Source organism: Lagopus leucura, unplaced genomic scaffold (assembly GCF_019238085.1).
Source record: "Lagopus leucura isolate 7727_CA_CO unplaced genomic scaffold, USGS_WTPT01 Super-Scaffold_100001, whole genome shotgun sequence".
NCBI lineage: Eukaryota > Metazoa > Chordata > Aves > Galliformes > Phasianidae > Lagopus > Lagopus leucura.
Genome location: NW_024962262.1, coordinates 87,928,276 through 87,954,190, shown reverse-complemented (window position 1 = coordinate 87,954,190; position 25,915 = coordinate 87,928,276). Strand labels below are relative to the sequence as shown.

The 25,915-nt window shown below is 37.7% G+C and overlaps 1 protein-coding gene across 4 annotated transcripts in view; it reads left to right on the top strand.

The window, feature by feature from the left end:
- Nucleotides 1-25,915, top strand: part of EPHA6 (EPH receptor A6) — a 495,246-nt gene that overhangs the window by 401,104 nt on the left and 68,227 nt on the right. For 3 of the 4 annotated variants that reach the window (XM_042867711.1, XM_042867715.1, XM_042867714.1), the window contains 2 exons: nucleotides 6,515-6,637; nucleotides 17,564-17,625. In XM_042867711.1, the coding sequence (XP_042723645.1) occupies nucleotides 6,515-6,637; nucleotides 17,564-17,625 (185 nt within the window). The remainder of the gene's footprint in view (nucleotides 1-6,514; nucleotides 6,638-17,563; nucleotides 17,626-25,915) is intronic. The other variant, XM_042867712.1, reaches the window with a different exon arrangement.

Sequence of the window (25,915 nt, the reverse complement as noted above, 5' to 3'; positions counted from 1 at the left end):
CTCCTCTCCTCTCCTCTCCTCTCCTCTCCTCTCCTCTCCTCTCCTCTCCTCTCCTCTTCCCATTCAAAGTCAGCATTTTGAATGTGCTAGAAAATCTGACATCATAATTTCAAAATTTTATAAAACCTTCCATATGTCCTAAACTAAAAAGAAAAATTATAACGTAACACGCAATTCCTGGTGGTCTATAAAGGATAAATCAGTAAGATCACACAGGAGAACACACTGTATGTTTTCAGTACTTTCCATAATGGATGTGTTGCAGATAATTTTGAAAAGATGCTCAAACCTAGCTTCCACTATGAAACACTAGAAAGAATAAAAACTGGAATTTAGCTGAGAGTGGCAGGTGCTCATACTGTAAGCCAGCCTTGACCTAGACACTGAGTGATTACACTGGATAATTCCCCTGTTCAGAAACAGGAAAACTCTTTCTACTTTCCATTCTCTAGTATGCCATGACTAAATGTTACACTCCCATCTTAATGAAAGTGCAGTTATGAGTGAAAACATCCTGAACTCATTCTGTTGCTTCCTGTCAAGCTGAACAAAAAAGCTCATTATAGCCCTTCAGCTCACTTCCTCAAGCATTCATCTGCAGAGTTCTTAACAATTTATCTTAGCTATATTTTACAATTCCTGTATGAAAAGCATCGAGACAATTTACTACATAGAAGTAAACATCATTTTTTACATTAAATGCACTAACCGTGTGTTTTTCCTTTTTTAAAATTGTGAACAAAATCTATAGGATAAGAGTAACAAGCTAAAATCTCCTTTTTATGATACTGGTAAACAGAAATAATTGACAGTAATTGTGACCTCTCTGGAAAATATCCTTCCAGTTTTGTTATATTTTGTTGCCAAAACCTGCTTTGGTTGGACTCGATGATCTCTGGAGGTCCCTTCCACCCCCTACAATTCTGTGATTCTGTGATTCTGTGAATTATGGAATCACCAAGGTTGGAAAAGAACTCCAAGATCATCCATTCCAATCATCCACATACTATCAGTATTTCCCCACTAAACTACGTTCCTTAGTAGCACACCTAAATATTTATTGAACACCTGCAGGGACTTGACTCCACCACCTCCCTGGGCAGCTTGTGCCAGTGCCTGCCCACTCTTTCAGAGAGTAAATTTTTCCACTAATACTAGTAGTCGATTATAAGTTACTTACAGAGGGAGAGGTGAAATGGTGGCTGTCACATACAGACTAAATCACCTGTAGCCTTTGTGCAATCACAGTCTGCATACGTTCTGATAAGGACAGCTTAAAGCAGGGCCCGTCAACTACTCTGTGGCATCAGAAGGAGAGTAAGCTGTAATCCCTGGCTGACTTCTATAGAAATTCTGCTGATTACTCTTTGAAGAAGGTAACATGAACACAAGTCATATGACAATACAAATTTTCATAAAATCATAGAATTACTGAATATCTCAAGTTGGAAGGGACCCATAAGGATAATCGAGTCCAACTCCTGGGACCACACAGGACCACCCAAAATCCCAACTCTGTGTCTGAGAGTGGTATCCAAACACTTCATGATCTCTGGTACTTGGGGCCATGCCCACAGCCCTGGGCTGCCCATTCAATGCCCACCACCCTCTGGTAGCAGCACCCATCCCTAACCCCCAGCTGCCCTCCCCTCACACAGCTCCATGCCGTTCCCTCGGGCCCAGTCACTGTCACACAGAGCAGAGCTCAGCACTGCCCCTCCGCTCCCTGTGAGGGGCTGCAGCTGCCATCAGGCCTCCCCTCAGCTCCTCTGCTCTGTTCTGAACCAACCAGGGGACTTCAGCTGCATCTCATACACCTTGCCTTCCAAACAAGGCCTTTCCGTTTACTTCAGTGAAGACATCTTACAAACACCAAGAACTTCTCACAGCTTTGAGAAAGATCCCTCCAGGTACAATAGTATGCTTCCTGTGGACAAGGAAGGGAGAGAAAAGAGACTTATTTTGTTTGCATATGTATTTGATAAATACCATTAATAACAAGAGTCAAGTACTTCAAAAATAGGGGGCTTATTGTTATTAACCAAATTCATGATCTGGTTTGATGACCACTTGGGGGTTCTATGTTGTTTCCTTTCCTTGATCAATATGTTACAGCATTTAACACAGTTCTTGCATCTTTGGGAGGTTTTCTGATAAGCTACTTCAGGCATGTTTTTAGACACAGTGCAGAGACTCTAGGAATGTTCTCCTTTTTAGGAGCAAACCTCTACAAACTGCACTAAGTTTATACAGATACCATTGCTAGAGAAAAATATAACAAAGGCTTCCATATAACAGGCTTCCAGAATGTTGGCCAAAGTGTTCTGGTACCGGGATAAAGAAGCAGCAGCTGAGGAGGAGGAAAGATGGAGTGTAAGCCATTGAGGAGTTCTGGTGCTGCGCCACTTCTGTAGCGCGTGTGGGAGCAAAACTGGTGGCTGTGTTTGCACTCAAGTCAGCAGGTGTGAGTGAGAATGTGCTGTCATTATCAGAATAAAACTATGTTTAGTTTCTGCGAAAAATAATGTAGGGTTTTGCAGCAAAATTGTGTTGTTGCTAGCCCTAGGCAATGGGATGTGCCTTTGCTGCAGGGAGAAGTGGCTGTTCCTTCTGGCAGGCCATACTGTTGCTATGCAAGTTTTAATAAATGAGTGTGAATTAATGTTATGTGCTCTGGAGCTGAACTAAGCATGTGTATTTCCTTACCCAGCTATCTTTTCTTGCTCTTCTGTTCTATGTGGATAATATGCTGCTAAAACCATGCCAGTGTAGGATTCCGTACAAGTGACTTTCCTATCAAATTCTATCGTTTGTGGGTTGATATTCCCCCTGGAACAGCAGATGAAGGCAGACGGCAGGCTAATTGATTCAGCGCTCCCCCATTGCTTCTCAGCACAAGCACTTAGATGTAATAATTGTGAAAGAGAAGAATTGACGCTGAGCTATAAACTGGTGACACAGAACTCAGTAAATGGTGTGTACTCCACAAACTGCCAGCTAGTCAGAGTATTGACATATATTTTTACTCTTTCAATGCATTTTTCCAACTAATACCTGTAACTAATGTAGTTTCCCATGTTTCAGTGGCATAATGTTCACAGTGGATAACTATGGAGTGGGAGAAGGGGTTTGTTTCGTTTTTCCCCTTAATAAAATCATACCCTCAAGCTTCTACAGAGCAGTGGTATTTCAGTGCACTCAGGAATTGTGGCTTAATATGCATAAATATTCCTTTTCCCCGTTTAGAAACAGTAAGACCATATACTAAAAGCTCTTTCCATTAGCATAATTCCACCCAATGTAAAAATGCTGTATATTGTCATGCTAAACTACAGAATAGTTATACGGACCTTGTCTCTGCATGATGTCTGCTGACAAAATTGTATTTCTCAAGAAAACTCATCAGCTAAAGTAATGTTCTAGTATCTTGAAAGTGTCCAGTATGTTGCTTTAAAGGGATTTTATTTTTAATTAAGCATCAGGATTTCTATATCTATATGCCTGTATCTATAGCTATTCCTATATTCCTATAAATAGCATATACCTCTAAAAAATGAATATTACTTTTGCCATTTGTGTAAAGCATCAGGATGCAGCACATTCTTAATTTCTTAATTCTTAATTCATTCTTAATTTTTTGTTCAGCTAAACACAGTCCCAATTTAGGAAAAGAGGAAATACTATGATCTCATTGCCCAGTAAAATTTCCATATTCAGATACAAGGAAAAGCATTTCTTTTCATTGTTTTCCACACAGAAATTATGCATTTCTACAGAGCTGATGCTTTCTGCTAATGTCATATTCTTCCTCCGTTGTATTGGCAGAGAGCTTTCTCCCTTTCTGTCTTGAACACAATTCTTAGTTGCAGTCTTTCTTTTCAAAGTTTTCTAATTGTTTATGCAAAGAAATAAAAAATTGAGAAGTACTTCTATTTATCTATGCCCAAAGCTCTTACCAGGGTGCTGTCTTTCTGGTGGTGATTGATGGGAGCTATGAAAATTAACTTTCTTTTCTGGTTACCCACAACAATAAGCAAGTTCCAGATCTATAGTCATGTAATAGTCTCAAACCCTTATCACATCGTGAGGGTGACATTACCAAACTAAGTATTGGTTCTTTGTACCAATCACACAATGTATGTTCATTCTGGGACATATGCTGTGTTTTGGTTTAGGATCATGCATGCTTTAGTATGAACCAACTTTCAATATGTCCTTTGGATTTTTATGTTGCCGGATACTGGTAATGGCTGATTGTTATCAACCTGATGCTTTTCAGAACATATTTGTCGACCTCTGGAAGCAGCAAGGTCTTGTTCTTGTAAATATATGTTCTGCTTAATAGGAGACATTTTTGAGTTGACAGCAGAGTATTTGTTTGGGATTCTGTTATCTAAAATGCCACTGAATGCTTCCTATAAGGTAACCAACTGCTGCTTTGCCTCTTGCTGTCGCTTTCAAAGAGTGCAGAACTGCAGGTCTTGTAATCTCTACCACTCAAACATGACTGTCTGAGATTTTCTGCAACATCTCAAATGACATAAAACATCTATGCTTAAGTAACTGAGCTTTTTAGTAAGTGAAAAAAGCGCATTATTTGTACATATTCCTTTAATTATTTGACAGTTGAATACCTCAGCAATTTTAGCCCTCCTGCTCTTAGTATTCATAGATTTTGCTTGCTCCTTATTTCCAAACATGCACAGTAAATGAAATACACTCATTTTTGTCTTTGATAATTTCTATAACAAAGTAACTTACAGCAACACTGAAAGGAAACTGGAATTATTTGCTGTGTAGCTCAACTTAAATGAAGAAAAATGTCAGTGGTGAACCTCAACATGTATGCCTTTTCTGAAGGTCTATATATATGGCACATGATCCACCATGAGGGTATGGTTGGTATAATCCATGTTTCCAAAAAAAGGAGCAAAGTTTTATTTGGGAAGTCTTCATATGTTCATTTAGCTGTGATGTTTATATGTGAGATTATGGAACAATTTTTGATTTTAAAATTGAATTTCTGTGCACTGCATTCTGGGCTCTATACGTGATCACTTCTGAAAACATTTTAAAATTCAAGCCATGGAGTTTGGAAACACTTTGACAAGACTGCCAAATTTAGGGTTTTCTGGGATAGCCTGAGGGAATGCTTTTGTTATATATCTTTGCCCATCAGATATGAAAATGCTATGCTCGGAACTCTTAATTAATGGATTTTTTTTTTTTTTTCCCCAAGACTATGGTAGGTCTAACAAATTTAAATGGCAAGTGCAAAATACATTGAGAAGAAACAATAGATCTCTTGCTAGAAAGTAAAAAAATCAAAGCTCACTTAGACTTTAAGCTCAGAAAATGCATATATACATCTTAAACCTAAATAATCCTCACTTGTATTTGTATTAATTCAAAAAGCAAACACAAACCCATAATTGCATGAATTTTCAGAGGGATGTTTTTTCTTTCTACAGAATCAGCTGTGAAATACCTGTAAGGTGATGAAAACAAACTTATCATTGCCTACATTATTGAATGGATGCTTGCTTGATGTACTTGCAAAAACAAACAAATTATTCTGATTGTCAGCTTAAATTTATTGCAAGTTTGGAGAATCTTGATTCTATTTTTATGCAAGATGCAGAGCTCTCCTTTCAGATACAGCTTCAATGCTGGCACTCAGTGAGCACTAACATGAGCCAGCTGTAACAATGTCTCTCAATCTCTGTGCCTATGCTAAAAGCTGAAAGAGTGGATCGAATGATAGAGCTCTTATTTATCAGTGCTATCTTAGATATATCACAAGTATTTAATTTAAAATGGATGGATGAGATAATCTGAGATGAATCTATGCATTTAGGCAATGAAAACATGGACTCTTTTGATTGGAAGGGTGAAACATGCAAAGCTTCTGATGGTAGCAAAGTGGAAAGAGTCTGTATCTATACTCCTGACTTTTGCTGGCATCCCTGTATTGACAGGTGTTTGGAGATCTGATAGAAGCTCTGGCTTATCTGTGTTAGCTGTCCTACCACTAACTCTGGTTCCCCAACTGCCCTGGCCTGGCACGAGTGCTTTCAAATGGCTTGTCTTGGAAGTACTGACATAAAACTCAGCTCTACTGGTACAGCTTCACCTCTACTAGTCTCTTTTTGATTTGCATACGAAACTGTAAACTGCCTTTACAGTAGAACCATTTGGAATGCATTATGAATATCTAAGAGGTGTATTTTTCCTTTAAAACCTCATTTTTTTTCCATTCCTCCTAGAAAAGCTGGGATTCTTCATTTGCAAAGTATGCAGAAAACAACTTCCTTCTGGTTGCAGCTGTATATTGTGTGACTTGGATAAAAAGCAATCAAAAACATTGAACTGTATTTTGTAAGATCTGTTCCAGTGAAACCACTGTTAATTTTGCAGAGTTGTTTTTTCGTTTTTTTTTCCTTAAACAGACAGCTTCTTTTATCAGCCAAAGAACAAGTCATTTGATTAATGATCATTTTTATCTCTTTGAAAGGATCCTTTCCGACCATTGGGGTGAAGTCTCTTTCGAGATTCCTGAGGGCGGGATTTTTAAATAGCATCCTGACCTCACATCCAGTCTCAGGGGGTGGATCTTTACCCCCCAGCATTTCCTCTGGTAGGTATTCCAGCCTTTTTCCCCACATTAATTTTTCTCTTCACCCTCTGAACCATCTCTCCACAGCTCTCAGGGAGACAAAATTTGATACTGTTTACACGAGGAGATCAGATGTCCCTTCTGATTAAAAAGTCAAACTGGAAAGAAATGGAAAAGAGAAGTTACTCTTCAAGGACTAGCTATTTTCCTTGAATCACTGTATAGGGGAAAGTATGAGGGAAAGCAGTTAACCTAAATACTTCAAGAGAAAGCTTGGTGTCCTTAAATCAAGTGTTTCATGGAGCACACCTGTGTGCACCAGGGAAACAACACTTTAAAAATGCCTTTGTAAAATCCCACTGTTGTGACTCTATGACTCTTCTCTAAAAATTTGCATTTCCTTGCTAAAACATGGACGTAAAACAAAAATTTGAAAGGAAAAATTTAATTAAGTAATGGAGTTTGACTCTTTTTTATGCTTCCATAGTTGTGACTTCTATCTCATGAAAACAGCCTTAATTCTTAAAAATAACTTTTTAGAATAATTTGAACTACTTTAATTCTCCTTTACAGTAAATGAGAAAATTCCATGGTTTCTGTTGTCAGCACAGCACATTGCACCATTTCTTGCTAGGTCTCCAGCAGTGCTATGAGTCTGTGGTGGCACAGAGGGCTTAGAGGGTTGGCTTGTGGTTGAATGTAGACTAAGAATAAGAACACAGTGCCAGGTAAATAGGCTGCTCTCTGGTACAGGGCTGAAGCAGGAAATACAGATAGGCTAGAAGAGTTCCCAGGAAGATTTTTTGTTTCTCCATTCTCTGGAGCCATTAAAAACCATCTGTCACCAAAGGTAATAAACAAAGAGGAAATAACGGTATCTTAATTATGGTTAAAATTGAATTACAGTTCAGTCCTGTTTCTCTCCAAGCTACATATGTATATGCAGAATTAATCCATACATGGGTTAATGTGGTATCTATGTCCTTTCAGGACCTCTTACCAGTAATGTTACTTACAGTTTTTGGCTAAAGAGAAAAAATTGTCTTATGGTACAATTAGGAGGCAATCTGAAGGATGGCGTATGTAGTATTGATTTGCTATACAAAAGAAAATGCTCTACCTCTTTGTGCCTTGTTTTATCCATTGTGAAAATTACAAGCCTCATCAATACATGTTACTCAATATGGGATTTACTTATTTATTTATTTAAGTGCTATTATTTCTTTGTTTGCTTTCTTTCTTTGAATATAAGCTTCTGAGCAACTTTAATGTCTTTTCATTGACTCTTTAGGTGTCTTTTGTCAACAGTCTGTAAAATGCTTTTCATATATTTTCTCCGAAGGATATTTCGTTATTCAATAGTCATTAGGCAATTTTGGCAGTCAGCATCACAATGAGAATGGTATCTGTCACAAAACAGCTCTGTGGAAGAAGAAATACTCCCAGCACCCTCCCTCCCCTGAATTCTCTGTTTTGAATATTGTGTTATGTGTAGCGTATCACTGATTCTATTAGTTTAAATATGCCTTAACTTCATTAATAAATTGGCTTTTCACCTAGCTACTTACAAGTTTTTCTTGTCCATTTTTAAGATCCCCAGGACTGCTGTTTTTCTGAGTGTTTGTAAAGCATCACATTTTGGACTTAAGTCATAACTTTTAGTGTGATTACTAGTAAGAGTGTTTCATAATCTCTTGCTATTAAGTGTCTTTTACGAAGAATTCGATCTGATGAAATATTCAAAACAGGATAAAAATAGAAATGCTGTTTGGTCACATCAATAACAAAAAAGAGCCCAGAACCAACCCCATAGAGAGAGACAAATGCTGCCCATCTTTTGCAAAACGAAGAATATCAGGTAGTTGAAAGCCACTAAGGAGATGTGACAAATCCAATGGAAGTTTTGTGTTTCTTTGAGAAAGATTGTTGGTGTAGGAGTGGGCAGGTGGCAAGAAACTCCGCATTAATAGTCAGAAACTACTATTAAGATATGTATCCTAACAACTTTATCCATAGTACTTCTCTTTAAGTGAACAGTTCCTCTCCTGTGGACAGTTAAGCACAATCTTAACTCTGTATTGCCTCCTTTTGTTGCAGTGATGTCCAGAGGATGCCACTTTCAATGCACACTGACTTTCTAAATTACTAAAATCAACTTTGCTATATGTGTGAACCAAAACCAATACACTCGCTGTATTTTTTGAAGGAAAAAAAATCTTCTGTTGAAGGGAGTACTGATCTGAGATGAGAGAAAGTCAGAACTGTATCTCTTACTCTTTATGATTCAGTAAAAAAGTTCATCCTTAGTAGTAGTCACTTGAGCGCAAAGAGAAGGAAGGCACCCTTTGTCCCTTCCTGTTGAAAAACATTGCACTCAGTACCTGACCTTTTTTCTGAATACTGCTTTACCAACAAACAGATATCTAGGGCAACACTGCCCACAGCAAGGGGGTTGGAACCGAATAATCTTCATGATTCTATCCAACCCAACCCAAACTATTCTGATTCTATGAACTCCACCCATAAGGTTTTCAAGGACTAATACCCATGCTATCGTGGCAGTTTCTGGCTCTTTAACAGTAATGTGTGAGCAAAATCATCTGTCCCCTGGACTCTTGTTGCTTCCCCTGTCCCCAGCCTTTTCCCTCTCTTACTAAAAGTGAGAGAATTGCTGATTTTGTGTTTGTACTAGAGGGAAGAATGTTTGACTGCTGCCTCTGGTGGCGCTGTGACCTCACCTCCATTATCTGAGATTGTTGAGCTCATACTGAACAGTACCTGTCATAAGCCTAACAAAAATAGTTACCATTTAATAACTTTGCTAAATTATACACTAATTCATGTATAGCTTCTGTGTAAGATTTAGGTGAATTAAACTACGTGGAAAGCTTAAAATGCCTGCATTATTCTTCTATAAGGGTCACGAGGAACAAAGACAGTGAGATGGTTTTATTTACTAAAGCATTTAACTCAAACTACGTGCTAGATTTACTCCAGAATAGTCCAAATAGGAAAAATTAAAAAAAAAAATCCTATTAAAGAAAAAAAAAAAGAAGAAAGAAACATTTAAAGTAATTTTTTTTACAGAATTCCCCAGATATGTTGTTGAAGTTAAATACTAAGAACTAAACTGGGAAGACTCCCAGAGAAGTACCTGGAAAACTTCTTGGCAGAGCAGAGTAGCACTTGTTTTCCTTTTATGTTTTTCCACTTCAGGCAAGGGGAGGAGGCAGTGCGTTTATTTATACTGTTGCATTGACAGCCAGTGTTGAGTTGCTTGTAATCTGGTGTTGGGTTTTACATTGCACAGAGGTTATAGCCAACCTAAGGCTAAAGATGAATTTGTGTTGCAGGTATGGGACTTGACATCTTTCTTCATAAAAGATGTAAAAAAAAAAAAAAAAAGTAGATTTTTTTTTTAAAAGCTAATCATAGCTATACTAATGCAATAGCATTTATATTTGATAGTTCATCAGAAGTCTGCCACTTCCATACAATGTTTCATTAGAAGTAAGGCCTTCAGGAGGTCTGCAAAGATCTGTCCTATGTTTTTGGAGAAAGAAAGAAAAAAAAAAATGTCCCTTTAAAGAGAAAAGCTTCCTTTTCATTTAGCTGTTATTTTTGTCACAGGTTTTTTAGTCTCTCATTATCCCACCTGTTAGCAGTACAGATTCACGACTTAGTTGATGCAAATCTATATTGTAATGGTTCATCACCAATGGATTCACAAAAGCAAAGTATACCTTTTCTCAAATCCTTGCAAAAATTGAATAGAAATTCTAAAGTGTCCAATAGTCTACATCCTCATCATACATATGTTGGCATGAACAAAGAAGCTTAGCCATTTCTTCATATTTACAGGGGCACATATACACGTGTGCATGTTGAAAATAAATAGCTAAGTTGCAGTGCTGCTTCAATTTTTTTCAAATTCTTACTTGCCCAAACTAGTAGTGTTTGCTCCATTTTGGAAGATCTCTTAGTTCCCTTTTCCAGCTGTGTATTTGCATCTCTTGATTTCAGTCACACATAATGCGAATGTAAACCCATATCACCTGGCAGAAATTAGATGTAGAAAATGGTATGGTTTGCTGCTGTTGTTGGAGGGTGTTGGAGAGATTATAAACCTGATGGATCAGAAAGAAGGGGAGGGAAACGAAATACCTTTACTGTTGTTTCTTTCAAGTTCTGATTTTTTTTTTTTTGTTAACAACTAGAAATGAGTGTCAAGCTATGAGTAACTATGGAAAAGTCCCTGTTAAGCAAATCTCCCCACTTCTCTCCATAGTGTTCAGTATTCAGACTATATCAACAAACCACATATATGGTAATATTCACATTTTTTATATGGAGCTTCTCAAAAACCTCAGACAACTGTAGAATACTAAAGCAAGTGATTATCAGTTTTCTTTCCCCTAAAATTAATATTTTCCTATAATTTCAAAGTGCACCTGAGTGAGCCCATTATTCTTGATATTATAGAAGGTGACAGTTGAAAGCAAATTGTATTGACAGACCGTTATTGAACAAAATTGCTCAACAAGAACCATCAAGGAGCAATTATGCATATTGAAACTCAACTATAATTTTATGGTACTCCGATAATGAGAAAAGTAACCATTAATAATTTTTTTTTCAGTTAATGTGTTTTTCCCTACTCTGGATTCCAGTACCTAAAAGTGGCTGGCTTTTTTGTTGAACAAAAATTGCTAAACCTTTCTTGCTGACTAACAAACTGATTCTTTTATTGCATTCTCTAGAATATCTGAGCCAAATAGCTCTTCTAGTTTCTCCTTTCCAGCATCAGTGCTGTTTCACTGGCATGTCTAGCCTATAAACCCTATACATAATGGCATGCGTTTTCTGAGTACAGATGCTCAAGCTGAGAATGTATGTGGACTTTACCATTAGGCAGGCAAAGAGTACTTCACAGCCAAAATATGGATGATCAGTGAGTAACATAATTAGTGAGATAATGTTCTGGTTTATTAACGTCTAACTTGAAATGTAGAACAGGGATTGAGCTCTGAGTGTAGAACATGAAAAAAAGAGGTCTCCATTCTCCACCCTTGCTAAATAGCTCACTTTATGATGATGCCCAGACATCATCATCAAACAGTTACAAGTGTTTTAGTCCTAGAAGAAGTTCAGGAAAATATTACTGAAACCTCTTTCAAGTCAGTATAAAGTGGTTCTTAAAAAGCCCAGAGATGTCACCATGGTTCAAGGGTATATGAAGGTTTTGAAAAATAGAAGAAGACTCTCCAATAAGCTTGGATATACTTAGAATAGCATGTGGCATCTTTTAGAGCTGTTCTTCAAATGTACTGTCTCCTGTTCCTGTTCCTGTCCAGGAATACGTAAGACATCTCACCATAATGCTGAAGGTGTTTCGTTTTCATTTCTGTTTTTAATGTTCATGTAAACATAAGCAGCAGGAATGAAACAAGTAACTAACTCCAACTAATGAAATACTACTATTTGTTCTGCTTTTACCATCTGCTGCATTCTCTTTGTTTCTCTCACGAAAAGACAAGAACAAGAAAAAAATCATGGGAACAATGCAGCTGCTTTCTTTTTACAATTCTACTTTCTTTCCTCAAAACCTTCCAGAATCTCTTTTGTAGGCACACGAGAGGAGTGAATTAGGAGGAATCAGAGGCTACAGAAGTCTGCTAAAACTTATTTTGTCCACAGCACATTCTCCTGTTGTTGTGTGAGAACTAGAAGAACTGTTTGCAGCACTTTGGGTACTGAGTGTAAACAACCACACAGTGGGTTTTTGTGTAGTGAGTGTAAAATACACAATATAAAAATATAATATTATTATTTTTTCATTATATATATAATCAATACAATATATAATTACAGAAAAACAGCTCAAAGGACAATATTTTCAAACTGTGATGATACAATGGATCTGCAGAAGTGATAGAGCAGTATTTTCTTAGAAGAACTAGAGAGCAGATTCAAAGATTTTGCTCTGTGAGTGGAAGAGTAAATATCCTGTTTATGGAGGCATTCAAGGCCAGGCTGGATGTGGCTCTGAGCAGCCTGTTCTAGTAGTTGGTGACCCTGCATATAGCAGGGGGGTTGAAACTAGATGATCATTGTGGTTCTTTTCAACCCAGGCCATTCTATGATTCCATGAATGATTCTATAATTCTATTTATGTTAAAAGTTCTATTTCCATAATGGGAATAAAAGATTTAGTTAAAAGTAAAGACTGTAGAAATGAGCATATACTAAATGCGTTCTTTTTTGTGGATTAATCTTACATAAAACATTAATTAAAGTGGGCCTTGCTGCATTATTTAAAATGACAACAGGAGACAACAAGCTGAATATTTTGGCATTGATATGACGCTTCAAATTCTCCTCCTTACGCGTCACTCTACCATTCAGTTAGATTACATGCTATCAAAATCCTATGGAAAAAAAAAGAGAACTAAAACATATATACTGTGAATTTTAAATGTGCTTGCTATTTCACATCATTCTGCATCACACGGCTTCCTTTTTTCCTTTGCATATAAAAAAAATGTCAAGCAGATTGATCAGTGAAAAACACAAAACTGTAACATGAATTCTGAGGTGGTATGACACTAAGATGGGATGTTTGTAATTTATGCTGGTTTTGTTTCATTGACATTACAGTAGAGCCGTGTGGGAGAATTCTAATGACAAACTTTCTCAGGGAAAAATGAATACTTTGTCAAAATCAGCCAGCCACCTGTCACCAGGTGATGTTTGCATCAAAAACCACAAATAACCCCAGAACCTCCTGCAGATTCATCTAAGTTTTGAGTAATGGAATCCGTGTTCCTTTTTCTGGATCACATAAAGCACTGATACTGCTTTCATGTGTTCAGTCCAGTTTCCCTAGATGCAGGGAGTCTGACAGGTCTGCCATTGCTGCTCCTTTCATGTTGTGCAAGCAGAGAATGCTACTTTCTCCAGTACCCGAGGCAGGTGGAAGGGTAAGGTAGAAATAGTTAAGAGCTGTGCAGGAATTACAGAAACAGTCAAAGTGGGTCAATATGCCATGTATAAATAGGATTGTAGTTTCATATTGGTGTATTTAGTATGTAGTGTGCATACTTTAAAAATGTTTTCTTACAGTACTCCCCACTCAAGCACTTCTGGGTGTCTGAAATTGGTGCAAGAATGACTTGTTTTGCTGACTAGAACCTTGAATCCACTTTCAAACCATTTTGTATTTTGTCCCCCCAACTCTGCCATGAAGTTGAGCGCTCTCTTCTGGCAGTACCTGCAGCTTTTAACTCTCAGGTGTTCAACTTTTATCCTGAAAAAAACCTGACACCATTTTCAGTGTCCTTATTCCATGCCCTCTCTTATATGGATCTTGACTGTAAAATGAGTGGTTCTTATTCATGTACTGTTTAGTGCCTGTTTCTATATGAAAACACTCACCTGAGTTAGTCAAGTCTTTCAACTAGAGAGCTTCCCCAACTCCCATCTTGTATTGCCTTCTGTCATCACTCAGTCGAGTTAGAGAGCTCTCACAGTTTCTTGTAGCATCATTGTAGTCCTCAGAATTGTTCTCTTTATTGTGATCAACATACATCTTATATACCATTCACTTACAAGCCAGGAATTCCTGTCCCTCTAATCAGTTGATTGGTCTAGCTTCTCCCAAAACACAGTGATAAAGGATGAAAGGTTTCTTAAGTGTGATAAGATTAACAATACCTACAAAAAGAACCTCCTGTTTACCCTTAGACACAAACAGATACCATTTGCTCTCTGTCTTACACTCCAGACTCCCAAGGTTTCACACTGATAGGGTCTATCAAGGAGTCTGAAAACCCTTTGCTGACTTGCTCACAGTTACATCTTCCCCCACAGCCTTCCATTTCTGTTCATCTTTAAATCTGTTCCTTCAAGTAAGGTTGTCCATGTTTCATCTGTGTAAGCAATCATAAAAATAGGAAAATAATTCTACGCCTTCCAGAATTGCATAACCCCATGATAAAATACTCAGATATCTTTTCTCAGAGACTTCTCTACCCCATGCTATCAACATTGATTCCAGTCCTTGTTCTGAGGATGAAAAATTCATCTTTCTCAGTATCATGAAAACAACATGGATTTTCATAATCTAAGTAATATTTATGTCATCTTCTTGTTCTTCTTTTTGTTAGTTTTTTTTTTTTGCCAGCTAGTTTGCTGGTATTATTTTTCAAAGTCATTTTTGTGGTACACTTTAAACCAAAAGCAGTATTCCATGTTGTACAAGATTCAGCACAGACCTTAATCTTTTCAGGACTCAGATTATACCAAAGTATATAAAGGATAACATCTGCTCTTTGCGGCTAAAATATGAAACTAACAGCAACTAACCAGGGATTTTATTTTATGGCAGTCCTGTGCTGATCACCACCCTCTGACCTTCTAAAGATTAGGCATCCCAGATCATGCTTTATCATGTTTAGGTCATCAGAAGTAGAGCTGTGCTTTCAGTTTGCTTCCCAGATCTGGTACTGATGGATTTCAGTGGGTATTCATATCAGGATCTCTGATTTTCGCAGAGTATGGTGCCATCTGTCCACTGCCTGCCTTTGGGACCAGTGGCTCTGTCTGCATAGAGATGTCCAATGTTAGATTCTCTCCTTGCATTTACCAGAGACTCACATCCCAACATCTCAGCCACTTTCTCCAGAGCCGACTGCTAGTCCCCTTCCTTTATCTGTGAATGGGAGAGCCTGTTCACACACGTGCACAGTGGAATCACTGAAGTGCCTCTACAAGGTATTGACCATGGAACAAAGTACAGCACTGTGTGTTGGTAACCAAATGCAGCCTGACAGAGGGAACTGTGCTTTATGGATGGAGATGGCCACTTGATTTTCTGAACCTGTTTTTCCAACCCTTTAAAATCAGGTTGTGTCTTACCTTACATTTTCTGACAGTTGATGTTATTAGATTTGTAAAACATTCAGAAACTAAAAAGAGTAGGCTATACTACTAGTCAGCATAAGCAAAGTGAAGAAAGCATTAATTTTTAAAATTCTCTGAACTCTAGAAGCACAAAACGAGAGTTTAATCAACAGACGCCGATGAAAAGAAATAAACTGAATAGGTAATAGATTCACACTTGCAGGTGAGATCATTTAAAAATAATAATTAAGAAAAAGCTGATAATTTGGTAATTCTTCCATTTCAGAAAGGCTATTGATAAAAATCAAGTATGTAGCTGAAAATTTTTGCACATACTCAAATACGTCTACTGTCTGAACATTATTAAGCACTGTTTTATTCATTGAGAACTTAAACATGTGAGTGAATACAACAAGAACTCCAAATTTTATTAGAAGAAATTAGAAGAAAAAGATATTGTGAGAGACTCCAGAAAAACAAAAATAAGCCACATCAGCAAGCATCACCAGTACATGTGGAATTCAGTGTTGACACTCAGGGAAGGGAGCCTCTAGGGAACTGCTTTAGCAGTGGGTTGGACTGGATGATCTCCAGAGGTCCCTTCCAACTCCTAGAGTTCTGTGATTCTGTGAACAGAGAAACTGCTCATTCAGTTTTTTAAATACAAGGTGAACTGTAACAACATAGGAAAGATAACTAGCTGTGGCTTATTGTGTATTGTAGACAGTTTAATTAACACCTCCATTATTAATCAAAGTGAAGAGAATGCTGGCATGTACAGAAATGGAAAATTGTGCTGGAATCTTCATAATGCTATTCTGTAATTTCTCGCCTTGAATATTGTGTTTATTTATCATCACAGTGTCCACATAAAACATAACGGTAATTTCAAAGGTGGGGGAAAAGTCCTAAAAGAGTTTTCTTTTGGATTTGAAAAACACTGGAACAGCTAATATTTACAGAACGTGGAAAGGGAGTACTTGTGTCTTCACCACTTGAAGCAGCACTGATTTCACATAAATCCCAAAAGGGACAGGCATTGTCAGGAAAAGAAAAGTTTGCCAATTTGAGACTTTCTACTTCCTTTGCTATCTTATTAGCATACACTGCATAGAGTAGAATGGCTCGTGTACAATACTAACAGTTCTAAAAGAGACCTCACAGTGCAGCCTGGTTAGCATGCCTGTTGAGCCTCTCCTGTTAGACAGTTCCAGAGTGGTGGCTTAGTCTTGGATATAAACAATGAAACAGTATTTAGTAAAGTGTCAAGGTTTAAAGTTTGTCTTTATATTTGGGTGTTTTCTTAAGAAATTAAAATAGCTTGTAATTCAGTTTTAAAGAAGGCTGAATTTGGATATGATGCTGTCCTGGAACCAAACAGGAAAGCTATTCTGGTTAGGCAGAACTTTTACTTGGGTAACTTAATGTATACACATAAATAAACATACAAACATATGAACTCAGAATTCTGCTGGATTAAGAAAACATGCACTCATATGTGCACACATGCACACCAAATCTAGGAGAGCTTTTGTGCATTAACTCTATTTTTGAGTCTATCTGTATGCCCCTGAATTGTTATGATATTTTTCTTTGAGAGGGAAAATCATGGCACTGACCATGCAATTTCATGGACATTGCTTATGCTTCTTTTTCCTTGCCTCAAATGTATTCTAAAGTATTGTTGAAAGATACATACATACCCAAAGTATATTTAAGTTAGGTAGAGCTGTTCTTAGCTGGAGGTACAGCAAGAACTCTTGTTTGGAAGTAATAGTCACTTTTTTCATTCTCTTTAATGTGTGAATACACCAGAGCAAATGATGCACAGTCTGCTGATTCACTGTTGTTAGCCAAAAAAAATAAAAAAAAAAAGAAAAAAAAAAAAGGAAAGAAAATAATCCTTAGAGAATAACACAAATAAATGAGGATTTTGAAAATGGGCAACATATTTAAATAATGTGACTAATCTGTGCCAAACAGCTGGAAATATAAAAACCCCATAATATGTCTGTAATCCTAATGTGTTTCTTTGCTGTTTTGCAGGCAGACCAGTAATGATTGTAGTTGAATACATGGAGAATGGATCCCTTGACTCCTTTCTGCGGGTGAGGTACCATTTTGTGATGGCATTTGAATAAGAAGTCATTCTAGGTTAAGATTTTAAATCATTTATCATAAATTAACTCCTACATAATGTTATTCATGGAATTTTAGTGAAGAACAAAAGCATTTTCCCCAGGGTACATTTCTAAGGTACAGTGATACATTAGAGCATAGCTGGGAAAAAAAAAAAAAAAAGATTTAAACTTAAGAACATAATTGATTTCTTTTGCAAGAGTAGCTCCCGTATTTAGCAAAATGTATTTTGATTTAGTGTTTTTGTGAAGGAAAAGATAAATTGAAGTACAAATACCTAGGCTTGTGGAAGCTGTTCATTTTGCTCAATCACCTTCAAAAACACTTTGTTTTGATTCTTTTGGTTGGTGAAGTGTAGAATAAACTTGGTAATTGATTTGTAATTATTTATGGTTTCTTGCATTAAACAAATTGAATTAGAAAACAGTTCATGGGTGAAGTATCTCAGTGCTAATTAACCCCAAAAGGCCACTCTACAAACATTAAAGAAGAGCTATAGAAAGCATGAAAATATGTTGTTACGTTTGTATTTATCTTTTCTTAGAAAAGTAGAAAGGGATGACCCCCTAACCTAAACTTATCTTAAAGTAGTCTCTTTGTTAAATCAACCACTGGAAATCTCTGGAGACCTAATGACATAACCTCTGTGGATGATTTGACTGTCAAGTATGTCAAATTTGTCTTAGAAAGTAAATGGCAGTCCTTACCAGCCTAGTGCCTTGCCACTTCCATCTTGTAAATGCAAGGTGGGACTGTAGACGAGGTTTGGGGATAGATGAGGACTGTGGTTTTGTGGACATGTTTGAAAGGGTGTCCCAAAATGCCAAGCAGAGGTGTTCAACAAAGAGAAATCTAGATGATGATGATTTCTGGTGAGAATTTGATAATCTGTCAAAATGAAGTTACTTTCTGGAGGTAGTGTGGTGTTGTCAACATCTTCTGGAAACCAATTTGGTTTAAAAAATCAACCCAGGTTGCCTTTCTGGATCATCTCACTATCTGCCTGCAGAAAGCAGACAGACTGCTGCTCATTTGAGGACCTAGGGCTTCCATGTTCTGTAATTTTATCGTGGTGACCCAGGAAGATTTGCCTGAGCCCAGTTGTGCTCTCTGTGCAGTCACTGTGTGTGCGTGTGCAAAATTTCACAGGAGAATAAAAACAAATAATGAAATAATTGATTCCATAAAATTATCTTTCTCTGAGCTGCTCTATTATATCTACGTATGTTATTATTCACATTCATTTATTCATCAGAACAATTACTACTTATTGAGATACTTTACTATCAACTGACATTAGCAAAATTACGATGTTGTTGTGAAGCAATACTTCTCACATTGCATAAGAAATTGTGGGCAAAATTGCTGGGGGGAAATGTGAGCTAATCATTTCTGCTGCTGGTTTCCATGTGTATTATTTTACAGTTTTAATTCACACTTCTGATATGGCTTATTCTCCTGAAATGGTTTTTAAAAGGATTTTAGATAATATTCAGTGTCCCAAAGCACTGTAGATATATCATCAGTGTTTCTGTTAATAATTAGCAGAGCAAATGGCTTCAAAGTAACCTCTTTAAAAAGAAACCCAGCTGCTTCATTAATAATAGTTGTTTCCTGCAGAAGTCTACACTTTTAAAAGCTTTTGTGAAGATAGAAATAAATGAAGAGGTTTTATTCATAACAACCCTAGTGAAAGATATTGGGTGAGTGTAATAGTTTTTGTGCGCTTAGATTTGGAAAGGCTTATGATATTATCTATCTTCCATATTATTTAAAATAATGGCTTGTTATAGTGCAAAGTCTTTTTACAGAGAAACAGTGTAGAAAAAAAATAATTTCTTGCCGTAAGAAAGACTTCCTCCATGCCGCAACCTGCAGACTTTAACTAGCACAGCCCTCCAACCTGTCATTCTCCAAAAGCGTACAAACATGGATCAATTACAGTTTCTCAAAGGGAAGCCCTGTGACATGATGAGCAGTGTGAGTGCAGTCCAGAAGACTCATCATGGAAGAGGTTTTGCAAACAAGTTATGCCAGGAACCCTGAATTCCTAAGTAGAAGTCCCCTTGACCTAAGTTCTTTATAGTCTTCATTTCCTTGCTTTACACATAGGGAAATAAAGCACCAAGATGTTAAGTGATCTTCACAGTATTCTGCAGGAAATGCATGGCAGAGATCAGAAAGTAAATCAGTTTCCCGGAATACTGGGCCAGGATACACCCATCTTTCATCATTTTTAGTGCTATGTTTTGGTTTTGATTATGCAGCCAACTCTCCCAAACTACTGCCTTGTCTGCTGATCTCTGTATGAATTAAACTGCAAGCTTAGCTAAATTATGCCATCTTCAACCCACAAAATATCCTGTATTCTAAGCTGTTAACTTTGAGCTTTTGGGTTAAAAAAATTGGCATGCATTTGCAATACAAAGATGCTGTAGATATTTTCATTATGGGAAGACATCAGCTCATTAGAACCAATTCTGTAAGATGATGGCAGTTAACTGCAGCAGATTGTGCACCACCAGACAACCTAAATTGCTGGAGACACATGGTGCCTAATTTCCCTAAAAAAAAAAAAACAAAAAACAAAAAACACAGCATTATTTTTGCAGTTATATAAAACTCATTATTGTAAGATGAACCTCAGTATCATTTTTCACATGTAAGATTGATACACAGAAGTTAATCATCCTATTGTCAGGTAGGAATATTCTGTGTGTCGCAAGAAATGGGCTGAAATTTCAGCAATTTCCTGTTCTGTTACCAACTTCACATACACTATATTTTGGCTAGAACAGATGTCTTTATGTTTCTGTCACCCACCTGTGTAATGGAGATCTTAGCAATCACTTATCCTCCAAGCATGTGAGGAAAATAGGAACCATGTGAAAAGTTAAAAGGGCAGATATCAGAGCTCATAGAAAAATGTACTCGGTAGTTAGGATAGTTGCAGTCAGACAAGTTTTTTCATTCCTGTTGATACAGTGTATAAATATGACAAGAAAGACAGTCAAGAAATGCATAAATAAAGAATAGTCTTAGAAATTTAGAACCTTTTTTAATAAGCAGTGTGCTTATTAAATAGAATCACAGAATCATAGAATCATAAAATGGCCCAGGTTGGAAGGGACCCTAAAAGCCCAGCCAGCCCCAAACTCCTGCTACAGGAAGGCTGCTCCCACCAGCTCAGGCTGCCTGGGTCCCCATCCAACCTGGCCTTGGGCATGTCCAGGGGCAGCTGTGACAGTGCCTCATTGGCCTTTTTAGGGATTTACCCTCGTCATCCCTCTCCAGATTTTCATTTGGGAAAGAGAATATGTGGATTAAGAAGCTCCTGAGATTGTTTTTTCCAGCATTTTCCCTTGACTGTTCCCTGAAGGCATGAATGTTTAGGTTTCAAAGAAGGACGCTCCATTCTTGCCCAGTTTTGTGAATCTCTGAGTTGTAGGCAGAAGGGGTTCATTTGCATTGGGTAAGCTTTTTAAGAGTTTTCCTGCCTTTTTCTCCATTATCATTTGCAATAGTAATGCTCCCCTTCTTATTTGAAAACTGACACATTTCCTTTCACTTAAGAAAATGAAAATAATCTTAAAAGCATTGATTTATTTACAGGCATTCGCAGTATGTTAAAATTCATAACATGTATTTTCTTCTTCCAAAGAAAGTATTTTCTAAAGTTTCTGTTTAAAATTAGGAAGTGCTTAACTATTTCAAAACATTAATGGCAGCAGACTGTACAGCAAATGAGACCCACAAATTCATCACCAAATTTTAATCCCTTGAGGCATGTCTAGCAGCAGCTAAGATTAGTGTAAAAAATGTGAAAAATTATGTTACTAGAAGGAGATAATGTTGTGATATATTGTTCTTTGATGCAGTAATCGTTATGAAGTTATTCTCAGAGCAGCTTTGCTATCAGGCCCTCCCATTTTTAACTAGAGTTTAATTGCTGCAGCAGACTCCTGCTCTTAGTGAGGCTGAGGGTAAGGGAGAAAGGAGAAAAATGAAGATTGGTAGAAATTTCTATAAAATGATGCTGTACGTATGTGTTGTAAATCCATCTAACATGGCCTCACTAGGCAGAGTCAGCTTTGGGGAACAGGTCAGATGGCCATTTCTAAGTTTAGTGGTTCTCCTTTTTATTTATCTGCTTCCAGGGAACCAACAACATTACAGCTCATAACTAACACTCCTTATTTTGCTTTCACACACAACATCCATGTGCACTTTTACTTATTGGAGACATGTTCCTTTCCTGCTGGGGCAAAGGCAAAGGCAGCATTTTCATTTATTTTGCTTTCAGAAACTACTCTAGAAAGAGGAAAGCCTACACTGGAGACTTCTGATATGCACATTTTAATTAGAAACTGAATTTGTGTGAATGTGATACCTTAATAGTGAAATGGGAAGCAGTGAATATGCACATGATCTGAGAAGTATTTGGTGATGCTACAGAGCTAACATTTTTTCTCAACCAGTGTTTCACCCTGTGAAAGAGAGGCAAAAAAACTATTTCTGATACTGCTGTGACAAGTTCCTTTACAAATACTGGATTTTTTTAATCCCTGTGGATATTATTCCTACTGAGCAACAATGAATTATTTACAACAGTCTTGTATTTGAAGCCAGAAGGAATTGGTGGAATATGGAAAGTTTCAGTGTGCTGCATCTTACAGAATTTGTGGAAAATAAGTAAGAAACTAGGAGATTATAATAGAGTCTGTGTCAGCCATGTATTAAAAAGAAGTGAAAATGGAAGTCAGGAAGTTACAGGACAGTCGGCTTAATGTCAAACTGCTCTAACGTATTTAGAACAAATTATCAAAAAAGTATTTATAAGCACCTTTAAGATAACAGCGTGATAAGATGATCCAGCATGGATTTACCAAGAACTAATTATGTCGAACAGTCTGTTTTCCCTTTGTAATGGGATACAGGCTCTGTGGATATAGAAAAAGTATGTCATAAATCTTGTCTTTGCTAATGCTTTAAAATTCTATCATGTGAGATCCTTATGAGTAGTTAGAGAAACCTGGTCTAGACAAAATTTCCATACATGGATGCAGTACAATATGCAGACAGTGGACTTCAGATGGAAATTTATATGAAGAAGTTCTATTCTGTAGTCTTTTTATTTCCACATATTTTTAATGAGTTTCTGGATCCTGAAACTGTGATTAAACTTTAAAAGTTTTTAGACAATGAACAGCTGACTACGAAGGCAGTCAGACAGGAAAAGAAAGGTAGAATTTAAAATCATTGCAACAAATTTGAGACGTAACTTATTAACTACTTGGCTTTAGAAACTAATTAGAAATAAGTGAGGACAAGGTCAATATACTCCACTGAAACTGGAATAATCAGGTACAGAGTAGAGAACAGAGTATTACTGCTTAGAATGAATCTAGGTGTTGCATTAGGTCAGAGATATCATCTTGCTGTGAAAATGACAAATACCACATAGCAGTCAAGAAATGGGAGCATCTCCTGCAGGGTGTGTGAGGTGGCCCTCTGTCTTCACTTGACCCTAGAGAGGCCTCAAGATACTACATCCCCCTTGGGCCATAACACTTCAGATCCTTCAGGAACTGTATGAATTCTCTGGGCAGAGTACAGAACAAAATTGAAAAAAAAAAAGGACAGATACTGAGAAAAAGAGGTCTATGTTCTGAACTTGTTTTCAAGCCAAAGGAAAGGACAAGAGGGATATTATGTATTTAAAAAGCAGTTGTGAAAAAGATTAAAATCCATCCTCTGTGCTAGTAAAACGTAGGGATCTTATTTAAGATGGTCCTTGTGGGTAGGATAAGAAATATTGACCCAGACTGTCTTTAAGTGCAGATTAGAAAAGCGTCTCAGGAGTGACACAGGGCAAGAAGGTGATCTGTATCCAATTCAAATTCCCTTCCAGCTCTAACAGCTGCATTCCAGTGCACTCAAGTAGACAGGGACACATGGTTGTGACAGGATAGCCCTTTCTGGTTATTGTAGATGGGAAAGGAAGGTAGGGTAGCAGGTTACAAGGCCACTGTCACTGGTCTGAGCAGATTGGAGTGTTAGCATCCTAACCTAGAACAGCTCAGTCTTGCAACATTTTTTTTTTAATAATAAAAAATTTCCCACTGGGAGGAAGATATGCATCTATATTGCCTTCTGATGGCAGTATAATAATTAACTGTCCCTGGTGACTGGAAAAAAGGGAAGCATCAGTCCCATTTTTAAGAAAGGAAAAACCAGGGAAGTAGAGACCTGTGATCCTCGCTTCTGTACCTGGGAAGATCGTGGAGCAGATCGTCCTGGAAGTTTTGTTAAGGCACGTGCAAGTTGTGAAGGAGGTACAAAACAGCCAACACAGCTCCACCCAGGGCAGACTGTGCCTGGTCAATCTGGTGTATTTCTATGATGGAGTGATGGCATCAGTGGACAAAGGAAAAGCAACTGATATAATCTACCTGGACTTGCGCAAGGCCTTTGACGTGATCCTGCACCATATCCTTATTTCTATATTAGCAGGACATGGGTTTGAAGCATGAACTGTTTGGTGGATAAAGAATTGGTTGAATTGTCATAGCAAAAGGGATGTGATCACTGTGTCTTTTTCCATCCAAGGCCAGTGATGAGTGGTGGCCCCCAGGGACCAATATTTCTTCAATGACTTTATCAGTGACCTAGACAGTGGGATCAAGTGCATCCTCAGCATATTTGCTGATGACACTAAGCTGAGTGATGCAGTTGACGCAATAGAAGGAAAGGATGTCATCCAGAGGGACCTCAGCAGGCTCAAAAAGTGGGGTTCAGTAAGGCAACAGGAATGTATTGTGCTTGTTTTGGAAGAGTTCGAGTTATGTACAGACTAGAAGATCTCATTGGTAGCATCCCTGTGGAAAAGGACTTGGGTGTCCTGATGGATGAAAAGCTGGATGTGAACCAGCAGTGTGCATTTGCAGCCCAGAATGCCAGCTGTATCATGGGCTGCATCAGAAGAGGAGTGGTCAGCAGGGAAAGAGAGGGAATTGTCCCCCTCTATTCTGCCCTCGTATGGCCCCATCTGGAGTACTGTGTCCAAGCCTGGGTGACCCAGTACTGGAGGGATGCTGATCTGTTGGAGCAGGTCCAGAGGAGGCCACAAAGGTGATCAGAGGGCTGGAGCACCTCTCCTGCAAAGAAAGTTTGAGGAACTTGGGCTAATTTAGCTTGGAGAAGAGAAGGCTCCAGGGAAATTTCATTGCAGCCTTCTAGTACTTGAGAAGAGCTTATGAGTAGAAGGGGGGCTGACTTTTTACATGGTCTGAAAATGGTAAGACAAGGGGGAATGGCTTTAAGATAAAAGAGAGGAGATTTAAATTAGATGTTAGGAGGAAATTCCTTACTCAGAGGACAGTGAAACACTGGCACAGGCTGCCCAGAGAAGCTATGGATGCCTCATCCCTGGAGGCATTCAAGGTTGGGTTGGATGGCCCCTGAGAAGCCTGAGCTTCTCTGCTCAGGTGGGTGGCAGCCCTGCCCATGGCAGGGGATTCGAGTAGGGTAGGCTTTTAAGGTTCCTTCCTACCTAATCCATTTTATGATTTTATATTTTTAGTACTCTCTGAGGTATTTTGATTCTTGTGGTGTAGGATCATTCAGTAGCATTTAAAATAAACTAAATTAATTTAGTCATATATTCAGTCTTATATGCATAATGAAATGAGTTGTTATTATTTGTACGGAATCCTAGTAGCTATTCATTCAAGATGAAATTGATTGTTGATCTAATTCAGTTCTGATTTGTTTGCAATCCACAAGATTAAATCCACAAGATTAACAAAGCATGAATTACACTTCCTGTTAGTACCAAGTTTCAAACTGAACATAGTAAGATTTATCCCAATAAAAGCTATGATTTACTTTGCACTGTCAAATAGTGATAGCAAAAACTAGATTTTTCATATAGTGACCCATAGCAGCCATCAGTGGCGAAGATAATCCAAGTTAGATCTAGAAACGCAATTCTCAGTGCCTTTCTCCTTCAACAACAAGATCTAAAATAATCTGTACTTCTCAGAATGTAAGATCATAAAAGTGTTGAGATCTTACTTTGAGTCTAGAAGTGAATTTTGGTGTAGATTTATCTTCTTCAGGAACAATAGTCCATAAACAGTACAGGAAGCTTGACTCACCACTCTGCCAAAAAGTTATTCAGTATTAAAACAGAAAAAACCTTCTGAAAAGGAAAAATCTGTGGTCTTGTAGAAAAGAACTGAAATCGTGCAGACTAGA